At 39.3% G+C, this 21,767-nt stretch overlaps 1 protein-coding gene across 6 annotated transcripts in view; it reads left to right on the top strand.

Annotated features, from left to right (window-relative positions):
- Nucleotides 1-21,767, top strand: part of TASP1 (taspase 1) — a 246,458-nt gene that overhangs the window by 65,703 nt on the left and 158,988 nt on the right. For 5 of the 6 annotated variants that reach the window (XM_016212011.2, XM_087818871.1, XM_016212010.2 and 2 more), the window contains one exon: nucleotides 3,137-3,215. In XM_016212011.2, the coding sequence (XP_016067497.2) occupies nucleotides 3,137-3,215 (79 nt within the window). The remainder of the gene's footprint in view (nucleotides 1-3,136; nucleotides 3,216-21,767) is intronic. The other variant, XR_001603125.1, reaches the window with a different exon arrangement.

Raw genomic sequence — 21,767 nt, 5'->3', positions numbered from 1 at the left:
ACCCAAATACAAATAGGCAGTTGAGTTTAGTGGAGTGGTTAATGGTATGGACTTTGGATTCAGGTAAGCTTTAATCTAATTCCACCTTTCCATTTACCAGTCTCCTTACTATGGTCAATATTCAGTGTCTTTAAGCTCTACTTTCCACAACTATAAATGGGGGTAAATAGCTACCTTACAAAGTTATAGAAGATTAAATGACGTAATGCATTAAATAACTTATCATAGTCCCTTATAACAACAGCTACAGCTACTGTTTATGCTGTGTACGACAGGCACGTTAATTCACATGATACTCCAGCATGGGGGGTGGTGTGTCAGGCCCAGAGAAGATTAATAGTAATAGTAATAATATAATTTATGTGACCTACTTTTACTGTATGATAATAGCTTTAATAAAATTTTACTACTAAAAAGAAGGAAGCTTTTTAAATTGGTTTTTTTTTAGGCCTGCTTAAGGTTGTTATGTTTTATCCAAAGAAGTGAATGAGAGAGAGACAATCAGATTCATTCTTTCTCAGCTCAACCAAATTCAGAAGTTTACAAAATAAGACTTGAGGTCATGAAATTGAAAAGTAGCATAAAGGGAATGTGCTTAGAAGAAAATCGAGGAAGAGTGAGTGTTCTTTCTTTTTTTAAAATATATCTTTATTGATTTCAGAGAGAGAGAGAGAGAAATAGAAACATCAATGTTGAGAGAGTCATTGATCGGCTGCCTCCTGCACGCCCCTGACTGGGGATCAAGCCTGCAACCCGGGCATGTGCCCTGACCGGGAATCGAACCCTGATTGCCTGGGTCCTAGGTTGATGCTCAACTGCTGAGCCACGCCCGGCCGGGCTAAGTGTTCTTTCTTTTCTAGCAAGAGATGAACTCCACTGGGTTTCTAAGAGGTGTCCATGTGGCCTTATTTACTTTTTTTGTGGGGAATGGAAGGATGATGGGTGAATGTGCAGGGTTCGCAGTGAAGGGAGAACAGGTCCTTCTCCAGAGGTCATGTGTTCTCCGAGGCTCTGGCTGACCCAGCATCTGTTCCAGGCAGTGCCAGTTGAATGGCTTACCCCACAAGTCTGCCAGTTTTCTTATGAATTCCACGTGCCGAATCCCTTCTGCAGGGCTGTCAGCTGCACTTTGACCCAGCCGTCGCATGTATTTAGGAAGCGTGGTGTTTTCAAAGGCAGCAATGTCTTTTCTACTGTCTGCTGTATTGGAAGTGTTGTGTTCAGTTCTTGGTTTTACTTCTAAGAGGGCTGTTGTCATGACAACTGGGGATGGCAACTGTGGGTCACAAGACTTCATCTCCAGTGTTCCTCCGTTTTGAATTATTTCTCGAGGAGAGTGACTAGGGAAGTGGGGTGTCCATGCGCATTTCAGAGCTTGAGGGCCAGTTCACAAATCTAGGGTTCTTTGAGTGAGGAGAGTCATCAGGGCACTGGGGTAGTAGCTGTTTGAAAAATTTGGAGGTCTTTAGGAGGAGGCTACTGTCCTTCCAGAGTAGAACTAGCACTAGTGGATGGAGGTTACTGTGTAGTCAAAGGAAGGACTTTCTCAATGGGAAGTGTCCAGAGGGGTATATGTTTCCCTACAAGATCATGAGCTTCTCAGTGTCAGAAGTATTGGGATAGTTCATGGAGATTCCTGCTCTTGGTAGAACATGGGAGCAAATGAGTTCTGAGGTCCTTGTGAAAAGGAACCAGAAGGTACAGAAGTTCGTCTGTCAACGTTTCCAGTCTTCCTCCTGCAGTCCTCGGAAGTGAGCTCCTAGGAAATAACTGTACGATTTTAGGGGAGTGTCTTCTTCCTCCGTCAGGCACGCTGAATGCTGAATGTAGTGTGGTGGCTTACCTCTTTCTTTCTTTGTTTTTTAGGAACCAATTTAATTCGTTTTTTGAACCTTTGCACTGAATTCTGCATATTTCTTTTTTTTTTTTAAATATATCTTTATTGATTTTAGAGAGAGGAAAGGAGAGGGAGAGAGATAGAAACATCAATGATGAGAGAGTCATTGATCGGCTGCAGCCCGCAGCCCGGGCATGTGCCCTGACCGGGAACCGAACCCTGATCGCCTGGATCCTAGGTCGATGCCCAACCGCTGAGCCACGCCCGGCCGGGCCGAATTCTGCATATTTCTATGCTAATGTTTAGCCATTTCCTTACCGATTGACATTTATGTTGTTTTCAGTTTTTCATTCTCACCGAACATGTGCTAAAGCACATGTATTTTCTGGATAGTTAAGGTTTTTTATGACTCTGCTTCTCACTAAGGAGTGGAAAGTTACCTGTTGTAAGTTTCCTCCCAAAGGCACAAGAGTCATCATGGATATTGACAGGATGAATCCAGACATTCTGGGTAGCATTAGTTGGAAACAAAATAGGAATGGTTGACGTATTCTTTTATAAAACCGTAGTAACTTATTATATTTCTGATGGTTTCAGACATGTAAATCTGCTTCACCACTTTACAAAGAGATTACCTTAAGCAGGCCTTTTCCTTCTTTCTTTACACCTGGCAGAACCTAGCACAGTGGTGAGCATATACTGGGTCCTTTGCTACAAACTGTTTGTAGTTCCTATTGTGCCACCCACGGGAGGCATGGAAAAGGCCTCTTAAATGGAGTTTCCTAGAGCGTGGCAGGAGGGCTGCTGATATCCCAGCTCCCAGGGCCCTGGTTAATGTAGCTGATTTCTGGCCTAGCCCCCAGACCACTTACTTAGAATATCTGGGAACCAAGGTTGCTATCACTATGATCCCCAAATAATTTGACACATACCTAGTCTGAGAACCACTACTGTAAGGCAACCATAATGATTTCAAGGGGCCAGAAGAGCCACTAGTTGACAAATTACAATGGGGAAAGATTTTTCAGGGAAAGAAAAATTACTGTTGATAAAATTAAGAAACTTTCTTTTGCTATTTTCTGAAAATTTTTAGATTACTGCAATAGTTGAAAATATAGTTTCGATAGTGTTAGAATGTTATTTGGATAGGTTTTATACATCCTCTGGTATTATTACCCAGTTGATATACATCATTGTTAAATTTATTAGATGGGTATGATTTTTGTCTTCTGTTGAAAGCCAGTAATTACATATAATGTTTCTGAAATATTATATTTCTCTATTTTCTTTTTCCCCCAGGCTGCTCTTTATGGATGTGGCTGCTGGGCTGAAAATACTGGAGCTCATAATCCCTACTCCACAGCTGTGAGTACCTCAGGTATTTGCTGCTTTCATGACCATTTTTCATAACTTCAACCTTGTAGGTCATTTAATGATTGAAAACAATATTTTTATGTAAGCATAAAGCATGTGCTGAGACACTGCATAGACAAGAGCACTGATGCATAAAAGATCTTTGATATTTGAGAGCTTTTAAGGATTGTTTCACAATGTAAGTATCACAGTGTAAATGCTTTTCTAACATTTCAACACAATTCTGGAGTTAACTGTAACTTAATAATATTTTTATGGTTTGTTTTTTTCTCTAATGACTCATGATAGTGCCAAATTTAGATCACAGATATAAAAGTAGCAAGGCATTTCAGAACTGAGATATTCTCTTGAGTAAAATGTTCACATAAAACTTATAAGGTATATTTCAAAATGTATAGTTTATGACATCCAGTCCTCTACACTTTTAATAAAAATGTACATCTTCATTTTGTACTTGTATTTAAAAAGTTATCACTTAGAAGTGTGTGTGTGTGTGTGTGTGTGTGTGTGTGTGTGTGTGTTGGGGGGGTGAATTTTAATGGGCAGAATGGTTGGTGTCTAGATCCAAGTTTTTATATGCTAGTGCCAGATGTACTGAAGCCTTTTCTTTTAATGTGGTGATATGCATGGCTGACAAAATAATATTGGTTTATATTGACAAAATAATATTGGTTTGCCTTTACCTATCAAGTTACAGTCCCAGGCTTTGGTTTACCCCCAGACCCTGAGCTGGTATTAGTAGGGAGGATTGATCTGGCTGCCTTTGCCTTCCTTTCCCTCTTCAGTCTGCTTGCCGCCTTCTCTTTGTAACTCCTGACTCTGTCTGGGATCTCTGATGCAGGTGACTGTTTTCTTTCTGTAGCATAGAGTCTGGAATTCTTTTGTTTTTTCCTGCTTCTCTGACCTGCTCTATCTTTGCCTTCTTCACAGATTCTTCCCATTGCTGACAGCCCCAGATTTGGCCCCTGTGGCTTTCCTTCATCTCACTGTGTGCGTTCTATTGGTGATTTGGTGTTATTGCTGTGTTCCCATGATTTCAGCAGTTCTCTCTTAGGGTAATGGCTTCCGTGTCTATCTCTACTCTGCACTTCTCCCTTGAGGCCCATGTGAGTCATTACCTACTTCCTATTGAATGTGCCCCTGTGGGTGTCATGTATCAGCAGACTCAACAAAATGTCTTGTTTCTTACCCCTACTCCTGGGCCACCTTTCTCCTGTATTCCCCATCTCTTCTGTTGCCATCACTATCCTGTTCTTTGCTCAGACTTGAAATCTGGGTTTCTGCCGACTGGACCCTGTCATTTCAGGTCCATATTATCCTGCCTGACAATTGTAGCAAGCAGTCTCCTGACCTAGATTCATTCCTTGTATCAATGGAAAAATAAGACTGTCCTACCAGGTGAAATCCAAACATAAATTAGTGTTGAGTCTAAACTGCAGTAATATAATGGGCAAAAATTTGTTTTCAGCCTTTTAATTTTGAAGAGGTGAGCATAATATAATAATATGAGTTAATTTTTAATTTAATACTGGTAGCACGTGGAAACCTTTACACATTATATTTTAGAGTTAGCTTGTGCTCATAATTATGTATCTCCCCATGTTTGTGAAAAATTGTGGTATTTTAATAAACTGAAGTCTAAAATAGATAATTCATTATTTCATCTTTATTTTCTCCAAGAAGTATCAGTTTGTATTATGTGTCAGTTTTATTGTTGGTCAATATGTTGTTCAGTGAATTGATTTGCTGTTCTTTAAATGTTACTCTCATGTCTAGATGTTAGGAAACCTAGATTCTACTTTTAAGCTGAAATTCTGAGAGCCCGTCTGTGTCACTTTGGAAAAGAAATTCAATTCTTTGGGATATTCCACTCCCCCACCCACTCCCTTTTAAGTTGGTGATGTGGAAGTTGGGATAAGAACACATTTACTGGATTTGATTCTGTTAAGTAGAATGCAGTTGGTAGTGGCTAAAGCTAAAATTGTAAAATTAAGGTCTTTTTCCCTTCTCTTTGGCTAGATCCTTCTTTGCCCACCTTGCAATAATTGAAGATAGTTTCATACGACTAAAGAAAAGTTTAGGTTTCCAGTTCATGCCTCTTTGACTTGGGTGCCCAGCTCACCATGTTACATCCTTCCCAAGTGTGGACTAACCATCGTCAGTGCTCAGAACCTGAAGATACTAGAGCAGGTCTCCAGTTCCTTCCATCTGTGGGACTTCTGTGATTGCTTCACCCTTATTTTTCCTGGGGCTGTTGCTATGAGATTGACAATGGAAAAACATGGCAGAGTTGGGTGTTCAAGTCAGAAGAAAGGTGGAGTGCAGAATTTTGCAATTGTTTGGCCAAAATAAAAAAGACTTGTGCCTTAGGCTGTTGCAGAAAATCCAGAGACCTGGCCTACATTTTAGGTTTATAGTTTTTGGAAGGTGATAATTGAAAGGCAGAGGGAAGACAGTTAGTTATGGTCAGGGTAGGGCTCTCCCAGGGCCAGGCAGGACGTGGTCATTAGCCTGAGGGATAAATTCCAGCATCTTGCTCTCATCCCTGGGTGGGGAGGAAATGAGTAGGGAGTGGGGACAAGGATAGGGTGGCACGAGCTGACCTTGCAGACTGACTAATGGTCTGGAATCATGGAGATTTGCCTCACCAAGGAAGGGGCAGAGTAGATACCTGGGTCCATGTTCAGACTCCTTTACTCATTGGCTGTGATCCTGACAAGCAGTTATTTATAAAACAGGAATAATATCTACCTTAATATTTAAGAGGATTTAGGGAGTTGACATATGAAAGGTACCTAGCACACTTCTTGGTCCTGAGTATTGGCTCAATACTTAACTGTATTTTGTTGAATCTAAGGCACCATCTTTTATAAGATACACCATTATTTAAAAAAATACTAGTTGATTCATTTTTCTTTTTTCTTTTTACTGTGGTAAGGACATGTAACATGAGATCTACCTTCTTTGCAAATAGTTTTTACCATTTTAACCATTTAAAAAATTAAAGTGTAGTTGGTATGTTAGTTTCAGGTGTACAACATAGTGATTTGACATTTATGTACCGTACGAAGTGATCGCCACAATAAGTCCGTCATCGTACAAAGTTATGACAATGTGATTGACTACATTCCTTATGATGTGTACTATATCCCAATTCCTTACTTATTTTATAACTGGAAGTTTGTGCCTCTTGATCCCCTTCACATTTTTCACCCTACCCTTCTTCCCTCTGGCAACTGTGAATCTGTTTCTGTTTTGTTTTGTTTTTTAGATTTCATATATAAGTGAAATCATATGGTATTTGTCTTTCTCTATTCAACTTATTTCATTTAGCATGATACTCTCTAGGTCCTTCCATGTTGTCACAAATGACAAGATTTTATTCTTTTATATGGCTGAGTAATATTCCATTGTGTATAATAATGGATGCAATGAGCTGAAACACATCAAATATATAAAAATCCATAAATTAACTTTTTTCTATGAACAAATGAAGTACCATATATATGCTGCCTCCCACAATTTTTGCCAGCCTGGGCCTCTCCCCTGAACTCAGCTATTCAACTGCTTGTTCAAAGTCTGCACTTACTTTCCTTACCTGACATCACAAATTTAGCATGTCCAAATATGAGCTCTTGATATTGCCCTCCCCTGCCCACCTGCTTCTCCTGCAGTCTTTCCCACACAGCAGAGGGCAACTCCAGCCTCCAGTGGCTCAGGCCAAAATCTTGGAGTCATGCTTGACCTTGACCCTCTCTTCTTTTCTATCTCACCCACGTGCAGAGCACCAGCAAACCCTCTCTACTCTCCTCTCTAAATATATTTAAACTCTGACCTCTTCTTAGCAACTCCACTACTCGCAACAGGTGTAAAGTGCTGCCTTCTCTAGCAGGGTTATTGCAGTAGACCCTGGCTGGCCTCTTGGTTTTTCCTCTTTCGCCCTTTATTCAGTTCTCAGCACAGGAGTTGCTGTTCAAACCTGTCAAATTGTGTGTTATACGTGCTCTGTGAACTGTCTGACTGCCTCCCATCTTACCCGAAGGAAAAACCAAAGTCCTTATGAAGGGCCCGTGAGGCCTTCTATGAAGTGCTCCCTCCTTCCCCTGGGACTTCAGCGCTGGCTTTTCTTCCTGCACCCATTCAGGTTAGGTACAGTGGCTGTTTTGACGCACATCAAACTTGTCAGGCATACTCCCGCCTCAGGACCTCTGCTTGAGTCGTTTCCTCCCCCTTTAGCTCTCTACCCTCAGTGTCTTAAGCCTCTGCCCCTGACCTTACCAGCTCTTTATTCAGAAAATTCGCCTGCTCTCTGACCTCTTCCCTGACCGCCCCATTTAAACATGTAAATCTTCTCTCAGCCAACATTTCCTACCCTCCTTCCACGTTCTATTTTTCCCCATAGTACATATTATTGTCTAATACTTATTGCTTTTATGTCTTTATATTTCTTTATTTTCTACCCTACTCTACTATAAAACTCCATGAAAGTTGGAATTTTCATTAGTTTTCTTCACTGATGTGTGAATGATGCTCATCAGCTAGTGCCTTTGATGCTTTTTGAATGAATTGATGTGAATAAAATATGAACAAATAAATACGTTCAGGTGGTATATTACTCAGCTTGGGCTGCTATAACAAAATAGCATAGACTGTGTGACTTAAACAACAGATGCTCTCAACTCTAGAAGCTGGGAAGTCCAAGATCCTGGTGCCCACAGATTGGGTGTCTGGTTAGGGCTCTCTTCTAAGACAGGAACCTACGAAGGGTGTGGCTTGCAGATGGGCACCTTTTTGCTGTGTCCTCACAGGGCAGGCAGGGAGAGAGTTCTGGTCCCTCTTTCTCTCTTATAAGGACATTAATCCCATTATAGGGTGCCCACCCTCATGACCTCATCTAACCTTCCCCAAAATACCATCATTTGGGGTTTAGGGCTTTAACATGAATTTACTTGGAGTTGGGGTTGTTTCATTTTTTAGAGGGAGCAAACATTCAGTTTATAACAAGTGGAGTGGACTAGTTCAAACCCAGGTGAGTCAGGGCTGAGAGGAAGTTAAGGGAAGGGTTGGGAGTGGTGTATTCTGAGGAGAACAGAGGATACCTGAAGAAGAGGGTTGAGTGTGAGGTATACGGGACTTAATTTGGGATGTTATGTGGTGGTTTTTAGGTGGTCTGAAAGAAGTATTTAACTTTTCTTTTGTATAAAGCGGGGACCCTTTATGCTCATTCTTTGGAAGACAGATGAAGACAGATAAGTCATCCCTGAGGTTGCTCTGGAGTGATGAGCAGTGACTCAGACAGTGAGAGTCAAAGCTGGTCAAGGAGTTTTGTATGTTGTTAGTTCTCCTGGGTTAGAACCCAGACTCTTCAGCACACCCTGGTGCCTTTATCTGCCTCATTGGGCAGTGCTGCTTCTCACTTAAATGGCTGCCACTGGGGCTTCTCAGAAGCATCTTGTCCTTGGAAATAATAAACTTTCATAATCTTGTCACACTCGATAAGATTCTCAGAGGGCCCAGGATAAGGAGCCACCATTCAGCTAGAATAATTTGGGATATAATATGTAGGGTTTTGGAATAATGGCATGAGAAACCTTTTTGTGAATTATGATTTCTAGATATGAGCATAGATAAAACCGTGACATTTGTAAACATCCTCTTAAAAGCACTTGACTCTTTGGACTGTTTTAGTTCGTTGAGGGAGGAAGAAGTCTTGTTTATTTACAGATAACTGAGTATATAAAGTATCAGCAACATTTCCAAGAACTAAAGTAATTATCTGGGACCGGAATTCTATTCTGAGACTTGCTTACTCTAATTAGGTCATTTCGTATCTACAATATGTAATATAATAATATTAATATATTATGTCCTACTTTTTATATAAGTAAAGTCATTGATGATTCAAAATAAAGTAGAATTCTGAATTATGCTAGGTCATTTCCTAGCAAGTCAGTTCAGTGTAACAGCCTTGGTTATCATGTATCTTAGAGGTTTTATTGTTTATGTTTATTTTATTTTTTATTAAGCATTTTTAATGTTGACATTATTGAAGTCTGGTGTTCCCACACTGGGAGTCGCACCCAGACTGCCTGGGTTAGAGGTTTTAAATGAGTGGATTTTTTTCTGAATGTGAAATAATACATGTTCATTGAAAGGAATTTGGAAAATGAAACTGACAATTTTGTCATCCTGTGATAACGTGTTAATATTCTTGATAGGTTTTTGGTAGATAAAACAACAATTCTGCATAGCTTGTGTTATGATTTATCCATTTAATATTTATAATGAACCTTTTTATGTATCATTAAATATCATTCAACACATACTTTTCAAGGCTCTGAAGGCTGTCTTTTTATGCATACCTGAGTTCAGGTATTTTGCTTTTATGTAAGATGGCTTGTAATTGCTCTTGTACTATAAAATAACAGCTCTTTTAGAGGCTGTTCTCTTGTGCCCTCATCTGGGTGTGATAAAAGGGAAGTAAAGGTAGTCCTTGTCCTCAAAGGGAATCAGATCTCGGGCCTTACTTGACAATATAAGGAGGTTTTCTGCCAGCTTAGGTATAGCCCTGAATGAGGCTCTGCTGCGTCCCTGTACCTCGGGGTCACTGCAGGCACTTCAGTGCACCTGACGGCTTGAGTGTTGTTGCAGCCATTAGTACATCTCCCATCCTGCTGTACATCCTGTCCCCAAAGTCCCACCCAGACTGGTTGCCTTTAAACTGAGCCCCAGCCACAGCACTCACATACTCACTGAAGTGTCCCCAGCACCCCAGGAGAGTAAGGACATCGTGAAGAAAAACAGGTCTCTTTCTGAGATTGTAGACGTGGGTGTAGTGCATCAGATGCGCCCCGAGATGTTCTTTTGATGTTTGTACTTTCTCAGAATATGTTTTTTGCCAGATACTTAGCATTGCTTTGTTGTTGTTTGGTGAAAGAACAGATTTCTACCTTAAAGACACAAGGTGGAGCGATGGCAGAAACAGAAGCGTAAGATCAAGCGATGGGTTAAAAGCCAGTGCTGTGATCCTCAGTGTAATTCTGCCTTTGATTCGTCTCACTGGAAAGAATGCCGTTCCTTCCATTGTCGAGCACTACCTGCTGTCAGTTGGAGAGGGAGTTAAGTTGAGCAACTTGTCAAAGACTTTCTAAGCTCCCTTCATATGGTTCACAGAAACAGAGCTGGATTTTCATTTCTTCTTTCATTCAACAGGAGTCCCTTTCATGTTTGAAAATTGAAAACGCGTGTTCTTCAGTGTGGAGCGAGGATGTGTGTGCCCTCTGGCACACCTGTTTCTAATTTCCTGACTTGAAAGCAGAACCCATCAAAAGGAGCAGAAAAACAATTTCTTTCTGACACGCTGCTTCGTGTTCCTTACTGGACTGAAGGCCTTCGTGGCTTTGCCATCTTAGTTCCTTCTTTAGAAGGTTCTTGTTGGAGGCAGAGTTCACTCAATACAAGCAGTGCCTTTTATAACACAGGGCCGTATGGGGTATTATTTTGTTGTGGTGGTTCTTTTCAGCTCAGGAAATTTACTTGAAATAAGATTTATTTTTAAAAAAATACATAAGAAGGTCTTAAAATATTTAAATGTTAAGTTTAGCTGGGAAGTATATGTTGGAAGGGTACATGTAAGCTGATCGGTGAGCCGATTGGCCAGGAATAGGGTTTGGTCGAGCATGTGAATGTTTAAATTCCAGAGTACTGTTTAACATAAATCAAATATTTCCAATGCATTACTTCAGATTTGTGTGCACTTTAAAGTCTTGCCAGCTTAAATGACTGTGAGGCACAATATGTTGACTTGGAGTTCTGTAAATTGATAATTTGTTGCTATGAAAGTTGTACATGGTATAACTCATCACTTTCTGAAGGTACACAGTATATCTGATGTTGGCAAGCTGTTATGAAAAAAATTGATTCCCAGGAAATCCAGGGCTTTAGCTCTTAGTGCTCAAAGTGTGGATCTTCGGTTCCTATTACGATTTCCCTGTACCTTTTCCGTATAAGGGACATGGTTCTCTGTGCCCAAACTTTGGTTTAGGCCTCCTATTTTTGATAGTTATTTGGGATAATGATTTTAGTGGTATACCTTCTGAGACAGTTTCCCAGGCTGTTTTTTTTAAACATGTACTTTCCCCCCACACTTTAGTATGTATGAATCACCTGTTAAAATGCAGGTCATGATCCAGTGAGTCGGGAAGGGGCTTGGGATTCTGCATTTTTCAAAGCTCCCAGGTGATTCCAGTGCTACTAGTCCATAGATCATATTTTAAGTAGCAAGACGTTTCTGTGGGCAAAGTGATGCTGTCCCCAGCTGTGCCTTGCCTGTAACACTAATTGCATACAACTTACCTGTCTCTTCTGTCACCGTGTTTTGGTGAATCTAAAGCTAAGGTGGTCTGGTGTGTGTCCTTGACCCTAGGTATCCCTGAGAGCATTAACAGATACATTAATAAGTGACCATATGGGCCAGCATGGATAGGGACCACTGAGACAGAATAATTGTGCTAACAGAAGATGTATTTGTTCCCAGACTTTTCTAGGACACACCTAGCCATGATATATATCAGCCAAGATTCTTGTTGCAAACAGAAGTGGGTAAAACAGACTGCTAACTGTAAAAGGTGCTGATAGAGGGGTTAGAAAGACATGATGTTGAATCAGATGTTTTATTTTAACCAGCTCTGTCCATGGTGGCTGGTTAATTTGGGCAAAAAGATTTATTGGTAAATCATGGAGAAAAAGTGGAGACACGTAAATGTAAGATGTAGAAACGGTCAGTATGCATTTTTATTAACTTGTTGAATCCATGTCGTGGTCCTCATCAGTGAATCACAGCACAATCTCACCTACAGTGTAACACATCACCACCAAAGGATACCTTCCATTTTTATTTTTAGAAGGTTTTGTTCATATCATGAACATTTATTTGGGCTTGTATTTGTGATTTGGCTTTGATTAAAAAAATTTTTAACAAGCACTGGCTAGTAGAAAGAAAGCATGGGTAGCTATTTTTTAAAAAAAACACTGAGTTAGACATCAAAAATTAGAGACTTCATTAAAATCCCACAGTGGTATTTTAGGTGTACACATACCCACATTGAATGGAAAAGCAGGTGCATTCCTGAGGCAGTTTGGGGTAGGGGAGATCATGGGCTTGGGACTCAGGCTTAGGTTTGAATCATAATGGAGGGAGCAGGTTCAAAGGGTATGTCCACCTGTCCCAGGGCTGGGACAGCTTTCTTTATGGAGGGAAACATACAGATATGCTAGTTATCATTGATGTTATCACTTTGTACCATTGCGTCTCCTGTTAGCTGGGACTGAGTGTTGTATGTTTTGTAATGCTGAGGAGTTCTGTTTTCTCCATCTCTTTCTCTATATTCTAACCTTAAGTGAGAATGTTTTCCTGACTCTTCATAATTTCCCGCTAAATTATACGTGTTGTAATTCATCATATTAATCATTGTTTACTAATATTGATGATAAAATAATTAACTCGATTGAATTCTACTATGACAATGTGTTGCTTACTTCTCAAAACTCTAAAAGACTATGTGACCCCTATAGCTAAAGTAGCTAATAAAATTCATGTCAGAGGATAATAAGGATTTAAAATTTACTGAGTGTTTGTTTCATCTGCGTTCTTTCTTATCTTTAAAATTTAGATATGACTCTGCTTTACCTGTTAAACTTTCTTTCTCATGCTAAAGGAAATTCAGTGGAATATAGAAATATAGTATTCTTAATGGAAATATTTTTCAAATACTTGTCTTACACATCTTCATTTGTGTGATTTGTGTTATCTACTTTGATTTTATTTTACATCTTAGCAGTACTTCCTTCTTTGTAGTTTTTCCCATCAGAATTGTAGCCTGTTTGCATTTGGAGTAATCACAAGCAATACAGACTTGGGCTATTCTTAGAGCAACTTTTGCAGGTAAACCCTGCCCATGTCATCAGGTTCATGGATAATTTTCAGCAACTAACTATGTGTATTGCACAGGTAATTTTAATTTTGATCTACAAGTCTGGGCAACTCTTCTTAGAAGGTCTTAGCTATCATCATTCACTTCATTTCTTTATTTATTGTCATTGCATTGTCCACTGTTTGGGACAGTTTCTTGAGGCAGGAGTGTATGTTTCTTTTTCTGTCCCTGTTGAGAATCCCTTCCCTCCTTACCCATCTGGTGGAGCCTGGTTCATGCTTCAAGGCTGAGCTCAAATGTCTTCTCTTTTCTGCAGCCTCCCTCCCTCCTTCCGGCCCAGCCCCCGGGTTTATTCCCTCCATAGTCAGGGTGCCATGACTGCAACACTTACTACTCCCATGGTATAAGTTGTTCCTTGCCACAAAAACTGGTTGCTCTTTGAGGAAGAGGCTTGCGGCTTAACAATATAGTTGGTACTCAGTAAATATCTGTTGAATTGAATTCAGTAACCCTTTGCATAGTTTGAAGTGCTGTCAAACAGATTCTGGTTGCCAAAATGACTTACTTGTTCCACATTGGTAAATCAGCGCTAGTGCTCCTGCTTGTTGAAGAGCTTTAGATATTTGTGCTGGAGGCTCTGTTCTATTGAAGAAAGGGGTGGTTTTGTTGTCAGTGAGAATAGCACCAGATGTTAGCCCGGTAGAATCAGACTGGACCTCGGTTCAGCAACCTTGGTACTTGAGTTCTGCCTAGGAAAGAATTCAGAGGCAAGACTCAAACTATAAGAGAAAGTTTATTTAGAAAGTCACAGAGGTAGAAGAAATGGGCTCAGGAAACAAGTTACAGAGGCAAAAGAAGGGCCTTTGGAGCTTAGGAGAGAGAAGGGTAAAGGTAACGTGCCTGGGCCTGGGGTAAGAGGGCAAGGAGGGGAAAGGCACAGGTGTGCTCCCAAGAATCAAGGTTTTTAAGGGTGGGGTTTTAGGGGAGGTCCCAGGGGAGGATTTCAATAGAATATCAGTTTTCCAGGCGGTCTCTACTGATTGGTTGATGCCAGGGCAGGGGGTCATTAGTCATTGCAGCTGGTCCTGATATCAGCCATGGCATCACTTGTCTGGTTTTGCTGCTTTTCTGGGCCTGGAGCTGAAATACAAGTGAGGTCTAGATGTATTTGAAGTGGGTCAGAACCTCATTGTCCTGGGGGCTAATACTTAAGGGCTATTCTCCACTTTGCCTAGCTTGTTCCCCCTCTAAGGGGGTCTAACTATACCACATGACTCGCAGCATGCGAGGGGAGGTAAGGTCAGGGGAGGGTCCAAATCACGTGACCAGCAACAAGATAGGGGAAGAAAGGTCACCCTGTGGTAAGGTTCTTGTTTTTCCAGTTCTGTCCATTGCTAGGCACCTGCGGCTTTCTACCCTGATGATGACCCTCTGTACCTGGCCCATTGTTCCTGCTCTGCTTATGTCTGTCTAACTGCATACCATAGTTTAATTCTGGTTTAGTTTAGTTTTAATGAAATCCATTAGAGTTTTCACACATTTCTATTACTGAAGTAATTAGAAGGCTTTGGGCTGCAAATAATAGAAACCACAACTCAAACCAACTTCAACAAAAGGGAATGGTATGATTTCACATACGAGGAAGTTCTGAGGTTGGTGGACTCCAGGATTGGCTGGTTCAGGAGCTCCACTAATGGCATCAAAGATCCAGTTCTCCACATTCCTTGCTTGCTCTGTTGTCATCATTGGTGACCTCTTTCTCAGGCTGGTGGCAGAATGACTACTGCATTGTTTAAAAAAACAACAAAGTCATCCCATAAAAAACTAGAGAAGGAAAAAAAAAATCTCTTTGTAGTTCTTTTCTAGGAGTGAGGAACACTTTCCTCAGAAGCTACCCAGCAGACTTCTTACATTTTATTGATCGGCTAATGTTGGGTCACATGCCCATTCCTGAGCTAATCACTGACAATGGGGAATTAGCCATGAACTAATCATGGGCATATGCCATACCTGTGGGTCAGGTACATGACTGTGGGTGGGGAGAGAAGAAAGCAGAAAAACTCGGGATTCTGTTAGCTATGAGAAGGAAATAGATACTGTGCAGGTATCACCAATATTCTACTAAACTTGCATTTGCCATCATTTTGTAATCATAAGTATGAGAACAGCTATGATTTGTTGAGAAACTGTGCTAGGTACTTTTTACAGAGTGATTCCCATTTTCAGACAAGAAATCTGAGGTTTAGAAAGGTCAAACAGGGTCTGAGTGCCTAAAGAATTTAAAGAATCTTCACTCGATAGTAGAGAAAGGTGAAAAAGAAGATGGGCCAAATTGGAATATAATCACCCATTGTTCTACTAGAAATGCTATAGGTTAGGTATTTAGAGTTAAAACATGTTTAGTTATCATTTAAATCTGTCTTTACCAAAGCCAAGGCTCTTGCCATTATTTTTGGCTAACAGAGAGCTTGGCTGTGGAAATTGGATGTTTTGTTTTGAAAAATCAAATGCACTAGATTAAAACCAAAAAAAAAAACAAAAAACACCAAAAAAAAAAATCCCCCAAAAAAGCGCCACCACAAAGTTTGTTTATATCTTCATTTCACTCAAATTGAATAGATGAAATGGGATCTGGCCTTTTTCATATTGTTTATGTTCTGCTTTGCTTCTTGGTTCTGGGGCAGGATTCCTGGTTCTGTTTGAATTTCTTTTCCTCTCAAGTATCATTTGCAAGATTATTATGGAAATTAATAAAGAGAAAGTATCTCTATCTCTATTCAGTAAGCAGTGTAATTGCCCTAATATGACATTAAATAATGCTATTTTATTAGTATTGTAAAATACCTTTTAAACTCAAGTTTCCTTAACCTCAGTGTGCTTTTTTTTTTAAGTCTAGAGGGAAGGAAGGTGATTTACATAAGTAACCACTGTAATATTTAAAATGAAGGGTCATTTAAGGGTCTCCTTTTCATCTCTTTTAATATAAGGGCAAGTTAGATCCTTGATGTATGTTTTATGTATGTGTAGTAAAATGGCCTATGTAAATAAAGTACATGAAATCAAAGTGACTAAAGTAGTTTTTGCTCAATGAAACTTATATAAATGGCATTATTATGTTTGTGTGTGTGTGTGTGCACACATGTGCATATGGATAGACAGGGATTACGTAGAGGATTGAGGAGTGATATCCTCTGATGGATAGCTTCTGATTTTTGTTTCAGCCATTATATTGCAACATATTAGGTGCTTAATTGGGTGAAGTTGCTCAGTCTAAACCAGCAGTTTGTAACTGTTTGGTTATCTATTGCTGTTTAACAAATCACCCCCCAACTTTATGGCTTAGAACAGGCAACCACAGTCAGGACTTGAAATTCAGTAAATCTAGGAACCTTTTTCATAGCTAACTTTTAAGTTGATAATTTTGTATGGCCTGCAATTAATGTTAAAAATATCCAAATGGCCCCTGGCAGAAAAAAGTTTCCCCACGCTTGGTTTAGAAGAACAATCATTCTTTTATCTTTTAGGATTATGTGTGTTAACTGGGTCTCAAGTGGATGGTTTTCTTGTTTTTGTTGTCGTTTTTGCCTCCTATGCTCGGGGATTCTCATGTGGCTACAGTCAGATGGTGGCTTAACTAGATGTCCATAATGGCTTTATCACATGGCTGATGCCTTCTTGGGGACAATCAGAAGACTGGGCTCAGTTGGCATGCTTTGGCCTTGCTCTTTCCAGGTAGTATCAGGGCTTCTCCTTGTCTAATGTGGCCTTGCCAGCAAGGCAGTTGGACTTCCTACCCGGTTGCTTAGGACTCTCAAAGTACAAAAGCTAAAGCTGTCAGGCCTCCTTAGGGCTTAGCCCTGAGACTGGTATTATGTTTATTAAAGTGAATCATGGATCCAGTCCAGATTTAGTGTAGGAGGGGATCACATAAAGGCATGAGTACTGGGAAGCATCATTCACTGGGGGCCTATAGTGACTACTGTAGTAATACATTTTTGGAGTAACCGTTAGCCCTTTGAGAATCTAAAAATGATGGATTCTCTTCTTAGAGCCGTGCACAGTTACCTGCATAAATGTATACACAATTCTAGTAAAATTTATGGGACTTTTAGTCATGGATTGCTCCTCTAAAGTACCCCTCGTTTAACTCATAAAGATTAGGAATTGACTAATGTAACAGTGGGAAATTGTAACCCACCCCACCATTCTTTTGACATTGTAAGTGCTTAATCTGACTAATATGTAGCTTGTAGGTAAACAACATGTTTGTATAAGAATCCTACGAACTAACTTCAGAAGATACAGACTCCAACCTTCAGTCTTCCCAGTTCTGAGAGCTTTACTGACCTTCAACCATAGAACCAGGATAACGAAGAATCAGGATGAGGCACACTAGAATATCACTTGACCAGTTTCGAGGCCCTTATCAGAGTGGACTGTGCTGGCCGGCATGTAGAGAACTTTTTAACCCTGCCCTCTTGATTTCTTTGTTCTGCTTTTCTTCTCCCTTCTTATAAAAACCTCTGCCTGAACTGAGATGTGGAGATGAGTTTTGTCACAAGAGTCCCCATGTTCTCAGGTTACTGGCACTTGAATAAACCTTTCCTTTTTCACCATTATCTGTCTCACCAGTTTGATTTTGGTGGCAGCAGGCAGCCGAACTTGGGTTGCAGTTACACTAACTCTTAAGTTAGTGATTTAAATAGTAATTTTATTATTTTAAAATAACTGCATAAAATTTTATTCAATGGTTATCTTAGTTTCTTAGAATGATCATTAGGTTGTTTCTTGATTTTTATTTATTTTTGCTATTCTAATAACAGTGATTTTCTTACATACAGCTTTTGTATATTTGTCTATTTCCTTACCATAAGTTTCTGGAAATATACTTGATGACTCAAAAGGAATGGATATTCTTAAGGATTTTGATAGATATTGACTGATTATACCTCTTTTCTTGTTAATAGCTAAGTATTTTTAAATTGAATTATTGTATACATCTAAAAGAATGTATTATATATGTAAGTTATGAAAATAAAAATAAAATAAAATCCCTTAAACTTATCACTAGCTTAACATGAACATTAGTAATAGTATTATATACTCCCACTTTTTCCCAAACCCCTGCCTCTCATCCAGAGATAACCACTGTTCTGAATTTTGTGTATCATATCCTTGCTTAAAGAAAAGTTTAATCACAATACGTATGCATTCCAAACAACATAGTGTTATTTTTATGATTTTTATTGAGCTATGGGAGCTGGTATCATATGGTATATAGGTCTCTGTGACTTGCTTCTTTCACTAAATATTATGTTTTCATAGTATTTGTCTATGTAGTTGCTCTATAACCCTAGTGCATTTATGTTAACTTTTGTATAGTACTCTGGTATGTATCTGTATCCCAGAATTCTATGATTTCTCCTGCAATTATTAGCTGTAATTATTCTAAAAAGAAAACCTTTTTCTGATCAATCTATTTGGCTATCCGGAGGTACAGTTTATACAGGAAAGGCAGGAAAAATGCTCAAGTCTTTCTATTTATACCTCAGTTTTCAAAATAAGATGATACTTATGCAATTTCCTAATATACTCAATTAGGTTTTATATAATTTATTTTAAATCTACATTTATTTATTTGTTCATGGGAAATTGTTAGTTTATGGATTTTTATATATTTGATGTGTTTCAACTCATTGCATCCATTATTGTTTTTTTCCCCTGAATGTAGAAACTCTAACATTTGGAAGTATTCTAAATATACCTCTGTATTTAGATATTATTAGGTATATACACATTTAGGATTGTTAAATCTTCTTGACAGGTTGATACTTTTATCATTATAAAATATCCTCCTTTATCTCTAGATCATCCTCTTTGTTTTGATGTTTACTTTGCTTAATGTTAATATAATTACATCCGCTTTCTTATGCTTAGTGCTTGTCTGGCATATAATTTTCCACACGTTTTACACTTGGCCTACCTTGCCTTTATATTTAAAGTATGTTTCTTATAAATAAACTGGGCTCTTCCTCTATAAAAAAATTCACATTGATAATCTGATCCTTTTACATGGAGTGTTTAGTTCATTTACATTTAATATAATTATTGACATATAATTATATTAAATCTGCCATTTTGCTTTTTGTTTTTTATTTGTATTTTTTGTGGTTGCTCTAGAGATTACAATGTGCACTGTTAATGTACCATCATTTACTTTAAAGTAATATATCACTTCACAAACAATGTAAGATCCTTTTGACAGTATAAATCCATTATTTCTTTACCACTCTTTGAGCTTTTGGTGGATATTTTAAAGTCCCTATATAAATCCCACAGTATATCATCATTATTATTTTTGCTTTAATGAGTTAGCTATCTTTTAAAGAAATCCACACACACACAAACACAAGCAAGCATGTACACACACTTAATGGCTTTAAAAAAATTAAAAAAAAAATTTACCTAGCCAGTCTTCTTTTTGGTACTCTTTATTCCTAATACTAGGCTTCTTCTGGTGTTATTTCCCTTTAGCCTAAAGAATGCCTTTATTATTTTTATAGTGCAGATCCACTGTTGAATCTTCTTCTCAACTCCCATCCTTTTCTCTCCCTCTTCCTTCTTCCTTTCCTTTACAGCCTGGCTGCCAGATTATTGCGAAGTTTGCTATGTGGATTTTAGCCCCCACCTCTATCTCTCTGCACCTCTAAGATCTTCCTCCATCTTGCTGCTCTGCCCTCATACTTTGAAGGACTGCTGCAGTGCACTTAGGAAAGACCCAATGTCTGAGGAATTTCTCTTAGCTCTCCCTTGTTTGGTGGCTACTGCCTTGCACTGGGTGATAGCTCTGTGTACCCAAGTTGGTGGGGGAGGCTCTCTTAGGTTTCTTGTTCTATTCCCAGCCTTCAGCATGCCACTGCTTTGCACTTAGGGAAGATCTGTGTGATTGAGAGCATGGGTATCTGTTAGCTTCAGGTCTTTGGAGCTCTTGGTGAAAACCTGCAGGAAAGAGACAGTGTGTGGAATCAGATTTTCTCAGTTAATGGGGCTTCTGTGGATTCTGATTCATTATGTCAACCCATATGTGGTCATTTAAAGTTTGTTAGAGTTCAACTAGTTTTTCCCTAGCCTCATCTATAGCATTTCTCTTTTCCCCCACTGCTTCCTTGAGAATAAAGGGGCTAGTTGCCCCTTCTCTCATAGGAAAGGCCTGCCCCTTTTGGAAATTTGGTTCATTGAGATATCTTTGCATCATCACCTCTCTGAGTTTATAAAAAAAGCACACTGTTGTAGCTTATCTGGCTTGCTGCTGTTAGGGTGGGAGTGATGGACTTTTGCAAATTTCTGTATCGTAACTAGAAGTGGAAATCTAAGGGATCTGTTTTGGTGGTTTGTAAGACATATTAAAGAGTTTGGAAGCATTATTCTTCTTGCTGGTAATAGTGTTTCAGCTTTTGTCAATAAAAGCCCCTTTAAGTTGGCTTCTGTGGTCTCCGCATGGCTATCTTTGATGGTTTCTTTGCTTTTGGGTAGAACAAGATGTCAGAGACTCCTCTTGGCTACTTCTTTAGCCAGACCCTGAACCAGACATTTCTCCAAGGATCCTAGTTAATTTTAAACAGATAACGGTATGATTCTATCACGATAATCTTAGTATATGTGCTGCCGAAGTGAGCACCATGATAATCTAATTTCAATATTTTCACTGAAATTTTTATGTTAGCCCCTAGGTAATGATAGTATCACTGTTGCCTTTGTCACATAGAATTCATGGTCCCAGCAGTAAGTATTTTTATTGGAAATCAAAATGAAAGCTTAGCCTACTGGTTTATAACCATATGCTTATAGATTTTTAAATAAAATAATAGCTGTGTGGGTTGTTAATTTGGGGTTTGTGGGCCCAGTGGAATCTACACATGGATTTTCTTGGAGAATTCTGTAAATTTCCTGAACATATAATTTTAGGCAAAGATAGAGCTTGCTTTCTCATGACCTAGGAGAAATTAGGAAGCACAATCTTAGGTAACTTCGAATAAAATTATAAATATGTTTCTTGACTAAAATCAAAAGTTAAAAAGTAATACAAGTGATTGATTGCATTTCCTTTTTTTACCAGCATTATTTCTTAATAACAGCGTCAAATGAAAACCTTCAGAAATGCTCACTTTTATATCGTCTGTTTGCTTTTTGCTACTGCTTGGTCTCATTTGCGGTGGCCTACACATTTTGCATTCTTCTTCTTTTATCTGTTTTCTCAATAGTTCTCCTAGTTGTGGGAGGGTGGCTTGGGACAGTTTTGTCATTGCTTTTCCTGAAGTTCTCCTGTGCTGCAGACAGTGCATGCGGCTGCCACTTCCCCCTCCGCCTTCGGGGCTCGCGTCTTTCTCACTCTGAGCCACCTCGCACTGGTGAATAGAGAGGACTAGGCCGCGAAACTCTCCCCTGCGCGCCTCAGGAAGCCTCTGAATACTGAGTGCTGTTTTTAAACCCTGAGCTCAGCTTTAAAACTGATGACATGATTTACATTGCCTCTCCGTTGTGCAGAGGAATTTACCGAGAAGTAACATCGACTCAAACTTCCCTTTTCAGTTTTTAAAGAGGCCCTGGCCATTCAGATTACCCTT

This window comes from Miniopterus natalensis, chromosome 7, assembly GCF_054644295.1.
Source record: "Miniopterus natalensis isolate mMinNat1 chromosome 7, mMinNat1.hap1, whole genome shotgun sequence".
Classification (NCBI taxonomy): domain Eukaryota; kingdom Metazoa; phylum Chordata; class Mammalia; order Chiroptera; family Miniopteridae; genus Miniopterus; species Miniopterus natalensis.
Note: the sequence above shows the minus strand (reverse complement) of the source record. Positions and strands in the feature narration are given on the sequence as shown.